At 42.9% G+C, this 19,164-nt stretch overlaps 1 protein-coding gene across 1 annotated transcript; it reads right to left on the reverse strand.

Annotated features, from left to right (window-relative positions):
- Positions 1–444: 444 nt before the first annotated feature.
- On the reverse strand, positions 445–16,565 carry RNF103 (ring finger protein 103). The gene is made up of 4 exons (XM_088524961.1): positions 16,297–16,565; positions 14,584–14,723; positions 4,612–4,727; positions 445–2,493 (listed from the first exon to the last, which is right to left on the reverse strand). The coding sequence occupies exons 1-4, from the start codon at positions 16,520–16,522 to the stop codon at positions 1,002–1,004; spliced, it is 1,974 nt and encodes a 657-aa protein (XP_088381087.1). The 5' UTR covers positions 16,523–16,565; the 3' UTR covers positions 445–1,001.
- Between the last annotated feature and the right edge of the window lie 2,599 nt (positions 16,566–19,164).

The raw sequence follows: 19,164 nt of genomic DNA on the forward strand, positions 1-19,164 counted from the left end.
CAACACAACAGTTTCACACTGAGAAAGTAAAGGAGACAACCAGCTCAATATCCCACGGCATCAAACACCTCTCACTTTCCTCTATGAAATCACTTCTGACTTCAAAATAATCAGCAATCTGAAATCTGATAAATTGTACAGGTCATTTTAGCCACTGCATGATACTCTGCTGCTACTAACAGTGTTTTACTTTGAGGTGGAGAGGGGCTGCCCAAAAGCCTGCCCAGATGGCTGCAGAGGAGCGTTTTGGAGAGCAGGGTGGCAGAAGGGAAGATCTCACCGTACTACATTTTGGATCAATTGGAAAACCACTGGTCAAGCAGAGAAGCACCTGAGCTCAGAGGGTCACAAATGAGGACGCTTAAGGCCAGGGAAACTCCACTGCTTTCTGCTTGGCAAGGGGCTAACCCTGGGAAAACAAATTCCAGCATTACCAGGAGATGATTTATTAGTCACAAAACAAATTATATTTTTATTGTCTTCACAGATAAACTGGACTAGCAAGACATTCGTAACCATACACACAAAATATTTATCAAAACAATTAACATTACAAATCTCCTTTTAAAATAATTTATTTCATGGATTTTTTTTAATGGTACTGTCTTACAACATACATTATTCAACAAAGATGTGCTGAACAGACTCTAAAATAAGAAACACTTAAATTAAGCAATCATCTCTGATTAGAACTTCAATTTCACCCACGTCCTACCTTGTAAACGTTCGCTGGAATACGCTTCTCTTGTAGGCTTGATTTTTGTGCTTACAAAAAACAGCATCAAGTCTCCAAAACGTCAAAAAGAAAATGTTATTGTACGATAAGTATGCATTCAGTTCAACATACGAGGCAACCAAATGATTCTGTCGTTAACGTTAGCATCATGTATATTTTAGTTCACCGCACTAACACTTAAACTAAAACTTCAAACCACGTTATTTTAAGTGACTAACATTGAAAAGGCAAGCAGTAACATCCCGAAAGCTTACAAAGGACACGGCTAAGACGGGGCCTCGCTGGGCAAGGGCTGCGGGTGCGTGAAGGGCTGCTTTTTTTTGTACGAAGGCCACCTGCACACGGGGCAGCAGTGGCGCCCGCCGGCCAGCCACACGCCGATGCAATTCTGGTGGAACACGTGGCCGCAGGGCAAGGCCGTGAGCAGACAGCGGCTCTCGAAGTTCTCCAGGCACACCACGCACTCCGTGCAGCGCAGCGCCTGCGCGGGCCACGCCGACCAGTCCGGCTCGCGCCGCGGCTCGTGGCGGCAGCGCGAGCGGGCCCCTTCCTCGGGCCCGGGAAACGCGCGCTGCTCATCGTCCTCCGAGGTTTCTTTCTCGCTGCTGAAGGGCTCCCTGCTGTCACTGTCAGAGTCACTTTCGCTGTCTTGAGAGGCTTCCTCATCAGAATGCGCGCCCAGGCATTTAAACCTCCACATGGGTAAGTTTTTTATATAATCAGTTGGTATCAGGGGGTGCAGCCAGAGATCGGGGAAGGCCAGTCGCTCCAAGAACAAATCCGGGTCTTCATCCCAGTCCGAGTCGAAAGGGAAGTGCTGGAAAGAAGCAATAGGGTGGAACAGGTAGCTGGTGTACCAGTCCCACAGGCTCGACAGCCACTCCAGGTTATTCGCGTTTACTTCATCGTTGTTGTTGTTGCGTCTTCGTTTTTTCTCAAAGTAATCAATGAGCAACCCATGACCAAGGTAAGTGCTGAGGAAGAGGGCGGGATGCGACGAGTAGAACATCCAGTCAGCTCTTACCCAGGAAGCCAAGGTAGTTGTATTGGAGTACCTGAAGAGTTTTAAGCTGTACTCATAAAAACTATCTAAGTAAGGGAGTTGCAAAAAACCTAACACAGGGAGCCAGGAAATAATTAATAATGAATTATATGTCCCTAAAGTGCTTATAAGGACCACAAAGCGCTTGATAGTAGCACCTTGTGTAATGAACAGGTCCATCCAAGCCATCAGATTAACTAAAACTAAGCTTAAAACAAATAAATCATTAACTTCTGGCTGCAACGAGCGCAAAAAGGAATCCATGGCACGTAGGGATATGAATTCACCAGTATTACTTCCGTATCTATAAATCCCCTCGGGAGTCCTCAGTATGTAGGACGGTGTCTTGTAGATCCCAATTTCTGCCATGTAGCTTTTGTTGTCCCAGTTTTCCATATTCACAAAGATAAACTCCACTCGTCCAGTAAACTTGACACTTAACGCGGAGAAGAACGCGGGGGGCTGGTCGAGGTCGGCAAACAGGTAGATTTTCACTCGATACCGGTCACTTTTGTTCCACTCCTCTCTGAGATGCTCGGAGTTGTAGATGGCTTTGACGCGAGAGGCGGCGTGTGCCGTGATCCATTTGAAGATGTGCTCCACCTCGACTCTGCGCCCGCTGTACTCCTTAAGCATGACCTTCCCCTTGGAGGTGCTGGTTTGTGGGACGGACATGATGAGGGTGGATTTCAGCCACCCCCTCCTCTTACAGTATCTACCAAAAAAAAAAAAAAAATTATATTAGATTTTTTCACTCCTCGAGCTGCAGTTTTTATATTTTTGTAATGGGCCCAGCAATTAGAAATGCTGAACACCTGCAAATCCTCACAGAAATCAATAGAAAACATGGGCACCAAATATACACCAAGAGCACAAAAGAGCATTTGTTACAGTACGTTTGTTATCTGTCCTACAAGACCATCATAGAGATGTATAATCACAAAACATTGTAAAAGTGTTAGTTTTCATGGGTTATTATAGTAAATAAGGCCGTATATCAGCCCCACTTATGCTTTGTAAGAGGATTTGGAAAATCAGCAACTTCCTTCCCTCTTCAGTATAAAGCTTTAGTTTTAGAAGCTATTTTTCTGGGTTTTCTTTCTGAGAAGATAACCGTTACAGTGTAAATCACAGTCCCACAGCTTTCCTGAACGTGTAGATCACTGTTCCAGTGCTTCCTTCAGTCCTAGCTTTGCCAAGCTGCAGTAAGGTGACATTAACAAGAAATTGCCTGTTCAGAGTCGCTCTAACCAGGGTGCCGAGTGTCTACTTCCTAGCGGGGCCGTTTTGGAAGGACACAGAGACACTGCAAAGAGCTGCAGCAAGAGGGTTTAACACAGAACCAGTGACGGAGGGACAGCCACATGCGGCCAGATTTTGGGGACTGAAACCCCTACTTTCTTGCAAGCACAGTGTTGAAATGGAATGAACCACAAATCTACAAAGAGGCTGCTAAAGACTGAACCCTTAGTCACAGTCCAGATCCCAGGGAGACTCATCTGGTGACTCAGACAGTCCTTCTCTCATACCTTTCACATCAGCACCACTCTGCCACCTAGTTTATCTAGTTCTCCTTTTAATGATGTCTGACAAGCTCAAACAATTTAAGCAGCATGCAGTCCCCAAGCAAAACAAGCTGCCTCTGAAAACCTACAAATTACACATCAGAACAGAGGCCAGCAGCCTCATTCATCATTAATTTTCCTGCTCCTTTTCTGGTTTTAATCTTTCAGCATGTACACAGACAACTGCAATTCCCCATTTCAGGGATCTGAAGGTAGCATTTTTTCCTAAAAGAAAAAATATTACCCCATCATGGAAGGTATCCCAACTACTATCCCATAGTATTCTTCAGAATTTCAGCTGCAGCCTAATGGGAATTATTCAAGAGGGCTTACTCAGCAAAACATTTCTTATATTAGAAAAAACAGTATTTAGGAATAAATTTAAAACATGACATTTTCTCATAACGTTAGCACTAGTTAGGAGCTATGCAGAGAGAAACATAGACAAATATTTAAGATGTTCAAATATCAGTGTCTTGATTATACAAGATTATTTTTTGTAAACATTTCCAAGTCTAAGAATTATCTCATATGATTAACTTTGAAATTTCTGTAAACATTCATGATTCAACCTGGGTAAGAGACATGCATATAACAGCCTGCCTTTCTGTACACGTCACTGGAATTCAGGACAGGGCTTCCTGTCATGTGAAGCAAATGCTTACAAAAAAAAAAAAAAAGTTTTTACAGCATCACAGAATTAACTACTTCTTTGTCACTCATTCTTGTTCCTCTTTCGAAATCATAAGCAAACAACAGGGAATCTTTACAGCACACGTATGTTGTTAAAGGGTGTGTTCCTGTTATATATAAACACACATTTGTCAGGGACAGGATTTGCTGGTAACCTTAAGAAGCAGGTCTTGCTTTCAAGGTTCATGTTAACCCATGTTTCTCCTTTACACGTAACAATTTTAACACCGATAAAATTCTCTTACATGGGCCATATGCAGCTTTTCTCTGGGCAAGCACAGGTCTTATCCACAAACACCCTTACTGAGCTCAGCGTCCCGTCTTCGTTCTCTCCCACTGCTGTACTGCCCTCTACACAGGGTAATCACATATGTCACACATTGTGCTTTTGGAAGCTGCAGATCTGTGTTTATGGTACTGATAAATAATATAATGAAGTTCATACTTTAGTGAGACGAAAACACAAATATACCACCTTTTATCACAGCTACTTTCGTAACACAGGAAGCACTGCTGCCAGCATTTCACTGAGCCTTCAATATTCTTGGGATTTAGAAAATTCTTTAAGAATATACCTGGGGTCACTGGAACAGTTAAAAGTGCCAGTACGTATGCCGAATCGTGATACTTTCTTCACCATTTTCTCCCAGTGGACTTTACCCACCAGTGGGCTTCTATCGTTTGCTATGACCTGTTGCCAAAAGGAAATAATAATTCAGCATCAGAAAAAGTTGCTTATTAAAATAAAGAACAAGTTTCATGAATGCAGCGATCTAGTTACCCTTGGTACCTTTTCCCCCCCTTCTCTTAGACCACACGATAGGTATATGCAAGATATCATCATGGTCCTAAGTGTGTTGGAAGTGTGAAGCACTAAGATTGGAATATTACTGTTTCTGCAAAAAGATAAGTGTACCATCATTTTAACTAAAATTAACTAAAATCACAGGTACTTCACAAAAACCTTTGGAAAATAAGAAAATCAACTTAATTGTGGGGGAGAAAGAAAGAGAGCGCGGCAGGTTCCTCTTCTCCACAGAAAAAGAGATGATTATTTTATCAACATTTAAAAGTTACAAGATACAAATAAATATCACCTCAGAGCAAGTAAAATGTGCTTGAGCACATGAAACTGGTACCAAATTAGGCTACCAACAACCACTTCTAAGTGGTGGAAACTAGTGATTAAATTCCGAGGCAAGGCCTAATAATATTGACTCCTTCCAGCTTTGCCAGTGACTCTGTAACTTCACGTGACTCTTCGACCCACTCCAGTGCCCCATCTGCAATTTCAGGATGAGAGTTTACTGTAATATATCTCACAGCCTGATGTGCCATAATCTGTATATTTTAGTAGTAATTCAGGTTACCTAAGTGTAAGTTTCTGCGTGTGCAAATGACAGAATAAGCAGTAAATGGAGGAGGGAGGAATAACCCAAACCCTTCTGCCTGCTGTTGACAGGTAACTTTGAATAACGTGACTGATCATGAATCGTTCCCTGATGCAGCTCCAGTTTTAGGAATGGCTCACATGCTTCTGCAAGCTGACTGGTAACAAGTTGAAGTATGCTTTTAAATCATGTTTCAAAATTTCCACTCGTTAGGTATTTGTTTACCCAGCATTAACTTTTCCCCTTGGTTTTCTACCTTGGTAACTAGGAATTTTGGCTTTCAAGTTGAGCGATTATCACTGTGATTAACTGTTCTCCATGTGCAGGCTGAGAGGCAGAGCTAGAAAGGGTGTCTGGCCCTTGAGACTCAAAAGGAAAAAAATCTACTTAGTGCTAATTAGCATCCACTCAGGTTCTAAAAACAAGAGGATTCACTAAGCAGAACATTGAGGGAAACAGTTAAACTGAAGTAACAGAAAACGCTCCCATTCTGCTGAGCCTGAGATGTTTAAGTAAAACCACAGGTGAACACCTTGAGAAGAATCCTTCAAATTATCCTCACATCTCCCCGCAGCTTAGCTAAAAGTAACCTTTAAACACCGAGACAACCAGCTGGGAAAATCTGCTGCACTTATTGAGGCATCTTTACATCACCTGGTGTAACAGAAGCAATAGCTTTGGGTATTTGAAATTTCCTTTTTTCATATACTTCCGATAAAAAGAAACCATGTTCCTAAAGACACCTTGAGACGTATCACTATAGCCTCAGAGCCACCAGGGTGATAAATGCACCAGACTTAGAAGAATCATTAAGTTTTATTGGTAAGAATAAAAGTAAATGAGGGTGACTATTACTGTTTGATACAACTACTCGGAGATTGGTTGCTTGCAAACTTCTGTGGGCACGTTCAGCAAAAGCCCAGCACAGTTGCTGAGCCTGTATTTCATCTATGAGATACTGCTTATAAACTCAGACAGTTGTTGGCAAATTGAACATAACTGCAGTCTAGTGAAATTTTACTGCAGAGTAACTTAAAAAGCCTGCTATCAAGATGCAAAGAAAAGGTACCAATGAGAGTTATACACCTCTGAAACAGCGTGGCTTGTTCCAATTTCTGCTTTGATACTTAAGTGGAAACTCAGCAAATTTAACTGCAAAGTGTGTGGCTGCAGAGTCACTGACCGGGCGTTAACCCTGCGTTCAGGGGAACCGGGGCTGCTCTGCTCGCTCGTCTGTGAGTCTATTTTGAGTGCAGTATTCACTTTTAGTGTCAAGAGGAGAGGAGTTTTTGCACAGACGGGCACTAGCAGGGTTCGTTATAATCAGTTTGCCCTGGCTGTTTTCTTTATAAGGATTTAATTCTAAGAAAAGGGTCTTTCCTGCTGCAGAAAGTTACTCATGCTCTAGGACTACGACAGAGCTGGCAGTTTATAAGCACACAGTGAAACACCTAACATGGCTTTGCGTGCTGAAGCTTTGACAAGATTTCCTGGGCTCCTGCTTTGTTTTAAATAGCATTATAGAGAGAGAGAAAAGAAAAAAAAAAAAGCCATGTCTAGTGTTTTGTTCCTTGCAGGCAACACCCACATAAAACATTGGGAGTTCACCATACAGAGGCAAGGGTTTTTATTTTGGAAAGAGTATCATCACTGTGAAAGAGGGAGTCATAGAAAATAGCTCTAAACTGAGCAATCACAATGTAATTTGGATTAAATTAACTTGCAAACATTTGTTACAGATTAAGTACGAATTTTGGAAAGCTAAGAAAACCAGCTCAAGTCTCTGTGACTGAGGCAACCAGAAAGTGAATGAAAAAGAGGCCTGAAACTTCTTTAGTGTGTTAATGCTATCAGGATTTCATATTTCACGTAAGAGGAAATAAAATTGCCAATTTTTGCACTTCCTCCTAGCAAGCACTTCCAAAAAACATGTCAGAAACAGGCTGAGAATCTATAAGGAATTGTAAAAGAGCAAAGGAAGCGCTAGCAAAGGGAAGTATGCCAGAAACTAAAAAATGGAAGGAAAAATGGGCAATTCAAATTAGACTATATGAAGAATACTAGAAAGTACAAAAGAATTTTCAAGTATATTAATAAAAACAGAACAGTGCAAAAAGAAGCAGGATCATTGTACAGTGAATGTATGAAATAAATTAGACATTTTAGGTTTTCTTTTTAGAAAAAAACATGTTTCAATAAAGAACAGCTGCCTGGCTCTGGACAGGTTAATGAGTTATGGAAAGACTGTATCACCTGCAGATGGAAACAAATCAAATCACTTACTGTGCTTAAATCCAATTAAGAAGGTAATCAGCATCGCAGAATGTGATACAATGACCACTCAATTACAGATGACCTACGAAGACTTCATATAAATCCACTGTCATTGTAATTTACACTTTGACAGAGGAGTAACAAATCAGTAACTATACTTAAGAGAATGAAAAAATTATCCCACTAGTTTGATCTCAATAGTAGGCAAAGCTTCAGGACATGTTTTGACGGAAAGAATAACTAAAAGCACAGAGATAAGTGAATTTTCCCCTCCTTGCCAACATGAAGTTACTAAAGGCATATCGATTAATTTGAGAATTAAAAGAGTCTTTTTCCTGGAAGAGAATTTCAAGGCAAAGGAAACATCTTGCCTGTTCTTTACTTTAGTAGAGTACCTGGATATAGTGCCACTTGGAAGAAAACTCTATAAAACTAGAGAAAAATGCTTATTTTTCCTGATGTAGACATCAGGAGTCACAGAAGCACAGGGACATCAGTTCAAGCAAAGAGGTGCTAGACAGACATGAATGCACTTCAGCTGCAAGTCAGAGGCAGGTGTCCCAGGGAGGAGAACGGTCACAAGGAGCGTCACATGCAGACAAGGTATGATTTAAGAGACAGAAGGAGCGATTCCATAAATGCATTCTGCAGACCAGCAGGACTCAAAAACCAAGAGGCCGCTTTCACTCCGCTGCTCTACTTTGTATTACAGAAATAAAGACAAAACTTGCAGATAAAAGCAGGTTTATGAGAATAACTAGAGCAAGTAAAAAAGCAACCACCACACTTGGAGGCTTTCAAGCCTTTCTTATTATTAGTTATATTCTCAATCTGCAAAACATAATCTGCCAGACAGAAAAATACTAACTGAAGACTATATCCAAGCAATCTATTAATCACCTCAATAAGTGGAAGAGATCCAAGAGGATCAAAGTAACCCTGCTATTTAGCAAACCTGCACATCATGGGATAGATCTGGTGCCTGCTCTACAGCCAGCTCAGAGGACAGGTTCTGACTGCAGGCTCTGAATTACCGTCTTTCCTCTCTGTAGGAACTACAGGCTGCTTCCAGGGAATAACTAGCACTGAAGACGACGACCAGGCCCTCACGGGTCGTCTGTCTACAAACCTCCTCTGAAGTCTCAGATGCTGCAAGAATACCACAGAGTTAGGCAATTCTTAACTACTACTATAAAATACTGCCAGTAGGTTATGTCACCAAGGTGTACAAAGTAGAAATGGTAAGATAGGCTTCTGAAAACCTCTTTTATTTTTAGATGTTCTGATTTTTTTTCCTCATATTTTCCACTGAAGAGCTGCATTACCTAAACCAAGTACCTTTTCAGATACTACAGAAAACAAAATTAAAATCAAGTTGTTCTAGGAATGTAGAAGGTAAAGTACTGAAGTCCTGATGATTTTGACAGGCACTTGCATAGGTAATTTTCATACTAGAAGAGCTCTTTTGACTCTGCAATAGATGGAAAGGTCCCAAATGAGGACAATAAGGGACCTAATTAATAGAATCATTTTCATCCTTAAGTTACAATAGTCATAGTTACGGCTTTAAAGAAATGAAGAGACTTTAAGAACAAATACCCCAGAGATAAGAAAGATGTAAATGCTTAGAAAAATAGGGCAATGTCAGTGAGATGTCTTCCCTCTCTTGCTTAAACAAAATGAAAAACTCTTCAGTAGATGCACAGATACTACAATGGGTCTCTCACAACTGTCACTGAAACAGTTGCACTTTAATTCCCTGGTTAAAACAGTTTTAAACATTCTTAATAGTAAGACAAATTTTTAAAATCCTCTTAAAAGATGTTATAGAAATTGAAGAGTCTCTAGGAAACGAAACATGGCTGTCCCAACAGTTTGCTGTAGCAATGCTCCATGTAAAGTTGCTCCCTGTTCCGCTAACCCAGCAGCGCTTGAGCACATGAGAGTAGCCTCATTTGAGCATTTTTCTTTCTTTTGTTGATTTAACTTAGATTTTGTTCATCCCCTTTTAGGCAGACATACTGATTTTTTAAGCAGGTTACTATAACCAGACCTAGTCTCAGGACGTGTTAAAGCTCACTCAGAATTGACAATGTTCAAATAACAAAAGCTGTGCAAATGAAGGTCAGATATTGACAACTGAAGAACAACATTCCAGCTGACATTATTATAGCCAATTCTGGCTCCTTGCAGTATTTTCTCTGCTTTCTCCTACAGTTAAGAGATATAGAGAAAATAAACCTATTAGTCATTGATCTATAAGAACAGTTACAGCTCAATGAAGGAGAGAGCTTATGTATAATCTGATACAGAAGATATTAAAATAGGATTAACCAGTATTTATTTTAACTGGGAATAATCCTTACTGTGCACCAGATAAGGTATCCTGCTTGAATGAAAAAATAACACACCCTTGGCAAGTACAGAGGTTGCCTCCATTCCAGTGGCTTGCAGGAACACAAGTAATTTGCAAGCCACGACATATGCAAGAATAATTTCACATAGAACCTGAACATCTTCGAAAGACAGCTCTTTCAAGGCAGGATGTTTTAAAAATCAGCCTTTAAAACTAGATGCTACTAGTTCTAATGGTCTCGTGAACCTGAACTAACCTTGGTAACACTAAAGGAAGAAACTTCCTGTTGAATTATTTACTCTGTGAATTTGATGAGTCTTGCACGTTGCTGGCTTGGAGACAGTCACTCTATTTGTGAGTATTTGTTACGTTGCTACGAAGATCGGAACAATACTAAAAAATAGCTTTGAAATTGTGCTTTTTAAAATTAAGTGATGCAAAAGTATTTCTATATGTATTTTTTGTGGTGGAAAAATATTCATATTGGCAGCAGCTCTCAGCCATTGTGGGAGATGGGTACGTGGCATTAAAAGAGAAAACTGTATCCAAATGGAAGTGCCAAGGGAAGCTCAAACCTTATTTAAGCTGGAACCTCGCCACGGTACCAGGTGCTCATACCAAGAACACACAAAATTTCAGATATGCCACAATAGTCAAAACTTGGGTTTACAGCTTGGCCACAAAAATACCAGCTCCAAGTGCTCATTAACAACAGGCACTAGGGAACTGCGGCAGGTTTTAAATCAAGAAGAATAAAACCTACAAAGGAAGAGACCCCATTTCCTGCTGCGTGCAGCACGTGCAGGTAATTCTGCCTGGAGCCCTCAAACGCCACCCAGTTTGGCCAGTCAGGCACCACAGGAAGGAGCACGAATATCCGAGCTGGGAAAAACCTGCACAGTTCTGCCAAGAGCCAGGCTCACTTCTGCCCTACGGAACTGGAAAGGTTGTGGGTGCATGAGAGCCGTCAGCTCAGCTTAGCTCACTAGCTCCCAGCTTGAGTGCTGCAGACCCTTGGAGGTCCATGAACTGCTTTTAAGGCACGTGGAAGAGGTAGATGAGCAAAGGAAGCCTGAGGTTACTGTAAAGAGACCGTGCACGTACTGGGAGATTTCTAAAGACCCACAGAGATATAAAAACTAGAAAACAATGGTCAATTTATTAAGTTTCCTGTGTGCTTTCCAAAGAACCACATTGTAATTAACTGTTTGTGTTGCAAACTATCCTCCACCACATTCTACATATAAAAGAGGAGCAGAAATACTTTGACAATTCTCATTTAGGAAAATATACAGTGAATACGGACTGGTGTGATATTTATTAGAAGCACAGAAAAATATGCTTGCTAATGTTATTCAAGACAACACAAATAGTTTTTAAATGACTCACTATATTTTTACTAATTCTGGAACATCACTCCCCATTTCTTATTCTACATTGAGCTGATAAAACTGAATTTTTATGTAGTCCTTTCTCAAGAACTCACCACTGGTTCAGGATCCATCCACATGGATTTCAGAGGTCTGAAATTTTTATTGTTTCCCCCCACCCCCTTTTTTTTTTTTTTTTTGAGGAGATTGTCAGGAAAAAAAATGACAACAGAAGGGTTCATCCACTGTAACATGAAGAAACACAAAATCAAGGGTAGTTGCTCAGAGGATGGGGCAGTTCTAGGCACCAATATAAACTGAAATCATCTCAATACACAGAGGTTGAGCATGAACGAGCTGCTATAGTGAATTAACAAAGACACACAGACAATATGGGCACTATCACACCATGGTATTCCGTAGTGTTGGCTGGATATGAAGACTCTCAAGAGGGATACTGAAAGCGAAAACTGGGTATCCTGGGCTAAATTTATCTTAAGGGGTACTGCAGAAAGTTCCCTTTGCTTCTCTCTCCCAACATTTTATCATTTTATATTGGTGATTGCCTTTTTTTTTTTTTAAGGTATCCATACATTTAGATTAACTTCCTTCAAAGAGGACTTTTATCTATAGAGTTTTTAAAGAGCCACACACTGTAACAGCATTATGAAGTGACTGGATGGGACAGGACACAGGCCTGGAAAAGCAAGACTCCCGTAAGCAGCAGGTCCCAGCTCCAGGCACTACCACTCCTCTTCCTCGCCCTGCAAAGCAGCGCCACGAGGACAGGCAAGGCGTGAAAGGAAAGGTGATGAGATCATCGTGAGTTAATAGGAGTGAGGACACGCTGCTGTCGTGGCTACCTGCAAGCTACACTGATAAGCAAGTTACCTCTGAACCTGGATGCTTTCCATGCAGGTTTCCAGAAAACACACACACGCAGCCACAAAATACTTGGTTTCCCTATACCTGGGCTTTGATTTTCTTTAAGAAATTCATTTTGTGATCTCTAAAAAATAAACTGGCTTCTGAGTTATCAAGTGTATCAAGAAGTAACAGTTGTTTCCTCTTTTTCTTGATTCTCTGCAGACACATTTTCTATCCCATTATTTGCCTGTGCTACCTAGAAGTTTTGTTCCCATGCCTTAAGGAGAAGCATTAGAAAATAAAACCCATCTTCAGACAGTTTTTCATTGTGATGCCTCATCATAAAGTCTACAAAACCAGCTCAGCCAACCACCATGGGGTGAACGGAGCCAGAACTGTCCTTTCTCCTCTCCTGCTTCCCAGCAGCCAGCGGGGAGCCAGGATGCAGGATCAGGGATGCTGAAGGACCTGGAGGCAGGAACAAGAAAATGCTCTGTCCACACCACGCTCGCCGAATCTGTGCACGAGGCATCCTCACCCTGACAGCATCTCCTGCCTACGCATCGAGCCCATTACTGGAAAAGTTTCCTAGGCAGGTCTGGTGATAAGGGAGACTGGGCAAGGACTAAGCAGGGAAGTGAAGATAAAAGGAGGGAAGAGGAGTAACATGGGAAAACCTGGCAAGAACACGAGCGCTGTGCAGGACACGAGCGAGGAGGGGAAAGGAGAAAAGCAGCAAATGAAAATTCAAAGTGATGAAAATTGGAGTGAAAGCAAGAATAAAGAGAAGAAATATGATGTGTCTAGTATTTATTTTTACTGTGGAGAACCAGACAAATAGCATTCAGCAAGCAAATTATTCTGTAAATTCTGCTCAAATTTTTTTCACAGCTATTGTGACTAACTGAATAGCTGTTCAAATATTTCCAGAACGATGACAGCTTTCACCACACTAAGAGATATCGAAATACAGCCTATTTGACCTGCTATTATGACACTCACTGAAAATATATTATGATTAAAACCCAGCAAGCTACCAACAAAGTTTAAGTGTCGTATATTATTCTTTTGAATTGCATGATGAGGTGGAAAGATTTTTCTTACTACATTCATGCATTTATCATTATTCATGTATTTATCAGCTACCTAAAAGACACAAAGTAAATTGCCTTTCCATGATCTCTCTCAGACTGAAGAATCCCCTTCTGCATGATTTAAACTTGAAACTTAGATTCAATGAACACTGAATAAATCTTTCCCAAAATACAAATGTCATTTGGACTACAAAGGTAACCTGTCCCCTCACTGTCTATTTTAGGGCCAGAGCTGATGTGGTAATAGTGCAGGACTAGCATCAGAAAGGCTTTAAATCTCAAGAATCTGCTCCTTAAATAGAAAACATGAAGCAAGGAAACCAGACACGAAGCAAGGAGACCAGACAAACACTTAATCTAGGAAAGAGTGTTGTCAACTAAACAATGAATTCCCTGGTGGAGAATTGCTTAATAGAGCTGAAATGAATTTAAGCCTTAAAACAAACAAACCAACAAATTCTTATCACTGGAGATGGACACAGAAAAGCATTTTCTACTTTTTTGTCTACATTATTTATCTTACTTTCTCAAGAGTGAAGACAAACTATTTCAGAATCCCTTTTGCAAAAGTTTCCCCCTCTTTTTCTCCTAAGTGTATCCTCATTCCCATGCATCCTTACAGAGCCACACTAAAAATCAACATGCCCTCAAGGTCTGGCACCACCGGATTATTGGAATACATTGTGGAATCAGCCTAGAAGCCATGCACTGAGATCCAGCCTCTGTGAGGAGGGAACAGAGGCTGCAGAAGTGCTCTTAACTCCTCAGATAAACAGAAGATTAAACCAGTTGGGTCTGAGCACAGAGTGGAAGGTAAAGCCAGACTGAAGCCACCTCTCGCCCGCCTGCTGGGAGCACATGCACTTAATGCACCTACTTAACACACAAGGCTCAAGCTCTTACAGAATCAGGGCCAAGCACTTGTGCAGTCCATATACTTAAGAATGTGCTGCTCTGCCTGTTTTCTGCTGTAAAGTGCCTGTTTTCAAAGAGCAACTCGCAGAATAACAGGTGTTATTCCTCTTGTCTGTACAGGAACTGTCACTTCCAGCCTTGCTTGTTGGTTTTTTTTGAACAGATTTTCTCCTTAGAGCTCACACTCTTCCCACCACATAACTACCCTCACCAATGCCTCCCCTGAAACATACTTTGGATATGATAAATATAGATAAAATAAATTATATAACTCCTATACCTGTACCAGCCAGATCCCATCTTTTGTGTCTTCTACAAGCTCATAGAAGTGCATTTCACCACTGAAGTTTGTACTTGAAACAGACTCAGAGGCCTCTTCCTCCTTGAGAGCAGAATAAAGCTCTCCTTCCATGAGATCTCCTGAGAAAGAGGCAAAAGAGAAATAAGTTTAAATGACACGTGAAAAAGATGATTAATAAATTCTGATACTGATGCCAATTGCTTATTAGCAGCAGCCAATTTGGCAGAGCCGCAATTTCATTACATGTATTTTAGGTGATTGCTCATAAGACGTTTTCAGCATGAAGTCAGCCAAACTTTATTCAAGTTTAGTCCTATATGTAGTGGACATGACTACCAACAATTTGTCTTCTGATATCAGACCACGGAGGGCTTTATCAGCGCATTTCTGATGAGACACAAGTACCATACACATGCAACCAACCACGCAAAAAAAATAAACAACAAGAAAAGAGTTAACGAACACCTAAACCTGACTACGTGAAAACAGCAATATTTTAATGGCAGACAGCGATTTAATTTAGATATCTCCCCTTTCACTTTTCAGGGTGGTGACATTACAGCAAACACGAATTGTTAACACTGATAATTCAAACAGATTTCCAGAATTCTTGTTGATAATGTTGTACACAAAAGCATCAGCTGTCCCACTGCAAGCAAAAATAACATGCAGGACAGGTTGGCAGTTGGTTTTGTCTGCAAAATAAGAAAAACCTTCCACAATCTCTGGTCTTAGCAAGGCAAGTTATTCACAGTAAAATAATTTCATAGTATTTCCGCTGTAATCTCATTTCCCTCTCACATGTTCTTGGCTGTCATTACGAACACTGTTAATAATAGCACGTGCCCTGACAAGCAATTTATTAACTCTGAAAAACATGACGAGATGTGCAAAGAGGCTGTTTCTTGCGAAACGAAAAGCCAAAACGAAAGCGTTAATGGCCGAAACCCTTTGGAGGGTTTCCAAAAATATTAACGCTACTTAGAGAAGAAAAAAAAAACACTACTAATAAAAAGGGGGGAAATCCAGCAGAGCCTAGTGGTGTTAGGAGCGTTTCCGCGGCATGTGAAGAAGTCGGTCAATACAGTCAGTTTGGAGTCAAGCACTTCCCTGCAGCATTTGCCACCCAAACAGAGGGACGGCTCCAGAGCGCCTGAGGAGGGACCCGAAATAAAAGCGGAGTCGTGGGATCGCCCCCGGGCGTCCCAGGCGGCCAAAACACGGCACGACGGCCTCAGGCAGGTGTCAAACCCAGCGAGCGTTTCCAGGGCCCTGGCCCAAGCGCTGCTCCGCCAGGAGCTTCCTCCCATCTCCATCCTTCGCTGCCTCCAGGTTCTACCTGCTCCCCAAGCGCCTGCCCGGCTTTATTTTTAATTATTATTAATATTATTTTAGCCCCCCCCCCCCTCCCTTCTGGCCTCCTCCGAGCCGTCCTTTTCGGCAGACAGGAGCCACCTCCGCGCCTCATCCCGAAACCGAGCGAAAGCAGAAAAACAAACGAGTAAAAAAAAAAAAAAAAAAAAAAAAAACACCAATATCAAAGGCGGGAAGGGGCCCCCCAAGGGCAGCGCTGCGGCGGGCGCCAGCTCGACGCTCCGCGCAGGCCTCCGCCGCCGAGATGCGCCCGGCGCGGCCGCCCCGGCCGCCCGCGCGGGCCCAGCCGCGGCCGCCCCGGCGCCCCCGGGCCGCTACCTGACTTCTCGACGAGCTGCCGCGCGTCCCTGGCGCCGGGCAGCGCGGCCGAGCCGAGCCCGCGGCCCTCCAGGATGGTGCGCAGGCGGCGCACGCTCAGCGCCAGCGGGTCCACGAGCTGCGTGGCGAAGAAGCCCGCCTCGCCCCACGCCGCCGCCTCCAGCACCCGCGCCAGCGCGAAGAGCGCCGCGAAGTAGAGCAGCAGCAGCAGCAGCTTGAGCCACATCTTGCCCTGCGGCAGCGCCGGGCGAGGCGGCGGCGGCGGCAGCACCGCGACCCCCCCGCCCGGCCCGGCCCGGCCCCGCCGCGCGCCGCGCTCCGCCCCCGGCCACAGGGCGCCAGGGGGCGCCGGGCCCGGCCGCGCCGCCCGCCCGCGGCTCCCGGGGTGAGTCAGCACCGCCCCGAAACGGCCGCGTTTCAGCCCAAAGCCGGCCCCTTCCCCGCCCCTAACGGGCCTCGCGGGGCCGCCGCGCCGCGCGGACGGGTCTGGGGACGTGGGTGTAAACACGAAAACGCAAAATAAAAAACGACGCGTAGAAATAGGCAGATGTTAAAATGGATTTTACTTATGTTAATTTACATCATTATTAATCCAATTATAAATGTAGGTATTTATGTACATGTACACTTATATACATTATATAAGTGTATACCTCTATATAAATATGAATACATAAATATGTATACACACACACAAACACAACTATAAACAAACATGCTTATATAGGTGCTAGGTTTACTAGGTGGGAACTGGAAAACTCCAGACTGGCATTTTTCGTTAGGAAAAACAAATATTTGTGCAGTCTAATTGGACTGTGTTTGGACACTGTGAACACAACCTGATGGGAACAGGCGGTTTGGAGGGTGGTGACAAGCCGGAGTGAGAGAGGGGTTGTTCTCTTGCTTGTGGCTTCTCCAGGAGGAAAATTCGGTGGATTTTGCAGTTGGGATTCACAAAGTTGGGAAGCAGCTCATCACATTAGGCTGTGGGAATAAAAGATGACCAATAAACCATGCCACAGCTTCTGAGAAACGTCCTGGTTGTTTTTATTCTTCAAACATCCGTAAATGCAACATGGATCCTCGCTGGGGTGCCTAATCCGGCTAAAATGACTCAATTTAATCTGCTTCAAAACATGTACCGAACTCCAGCTTGGAGCGGGAGCTCTCCTCTGCGGGGACGTTCAACGCTTCTTCTGCATGGTGAGTTATTTTAAGGCACCATCATTTGCATGGAAATTGCCAACTCGTACACATAAGTGCAAAAATAGCCTGGCTTAATTCTAAAAGCACTGCCAACCCCACAGAGCATGCTGCAAATCTGCGCTGGAGCATAAAACTTCATTTTTACAAGGAAACACTAAAATTGGCCCGGGAAGTCCATCTTAAACACAATATACAGAAGGAACTTCCATGGGAAGAGCTTTTGGGAGGACAGGGATAAAGTGCTGCCCCCTCCCTCCTCGTGTATACTAAAGCTGCTGAACCTCCCCAAACCCATTTCTTCTGTTCACACATGGAACAAGCCACCTGATTTCTCTGCGGCTGCATCCTCTCCTTCCCTGCTGGCTGTGGCGATGCCCTTAATTCCTGCAACCGGAAAGCACCTAGTGACAATTAATCAATTAACACTCACACCAAAATTATTTGCAACTGCAACCGCTGGGGCAGCTGTCACCAATGTGTCATTTCCTAGCGCTCATGGGCTGAGTTAAATCAATCCCTGACATTCCCCAGCAGTGGCTGATGAGGAATCCCCTGCAGATACCAAGGGAATCATCTGCCAAAACTCCAAACTCTGGAATAACTTCAAGAAAGTGAAAAATTATGCTACAAACCACTACTCCAAACTCCACCAGGCGACCGAAAGCGAAGTGTCAACGAGCACAGAACCAAGCAAAGCAAAGAAATGATGAGCAAAGAGCGTAGCAAAAAGAAGCAGAGTGGAGCCTGGGTCTGGTGTGACCCCGAGCTGCAGGTGAGTTACCCAAACTCTGCTCAAACCAGAAAAGTGTTGACCTATTAACAGGTTTTAGTTCCTCAAATTCACATGTGAGTCCAGCGGGAATCTTCCTAAAAATCTCTCATCTCCCAGACTGTCCCATCTTCCCTCCCCATCTCCGTTTCCCTGATTTACTGAACCGACCCTGCCTGAATCTGTTTGTGCAACTGGCAGTTCTTGTTGGCTTCTAGCTGTAACTCAGAAGTTCTTTGACTTGTCACCTGCAAACGGGTTGATGGGGTTTTTAATTATCTGGAAAAATTTAAAGACTGTAATAATTAAGAATGAAAAACTCATTTGGGCTGAAGACAAAAAAGACAGATGCTGACATTTTAAAGACCCCGTGTTAACTCAACCTAATTAATGATATTAAACAGCCATCACGCAGTCGGTCAGGCACTCACGGAGCAGTATTACAAATGGGAAGAGAATGAATGTGTAAATTCCCCCTTTAAACACAAGCCAGGAGGAGAGAATTGCTTTTAGACAATCTTGGCTGAAAATATATGTATATATATATATTTGTATGATTTACTAAAGAATGAGACCAAAATCCCAAGAATTGGGAGAACCGTCTTCTCTTGTCAGATGGCCAAATGTGAGGTCTCAGAGCCCTGCTGATAACCGGCAAAGGTTCCCTCTGCTCCGCCAGCCTTTCTGATGTGCTCAGCCTGGAAACACTGGCAGTAAACTACACTTTCTGTGCTCAGCCTTACACTGGCAACACCGAGAGAAGGGCTCTTGCTCTGAAATCAGTAACATCGAAATCTGAAAATCCTAAGACAACCCCTCAGCAAGTTAAAACACTGTCATACCCTTTTCCTGCACAGATTTAACATTGTGAAACAACAAGGTACACTTCAGCA

This window comes from Tinamus guttatus, unplaced genomic scaffold, assembly GCF_059628265.1.
Source record: "Tinamus guttatus ecotype Peru unplaced genomic scaffold, ASM5962826v1 Tinamus_guttatus_pri_ptg000218l, whole genome shotgun sequence".
Classification (NCBI taxonomy): Eukaryota; Metazoa; Chordata; class Aves; order Tinamiformes; family Tinamidae; genus Tinamus; species Tinamus guttatus.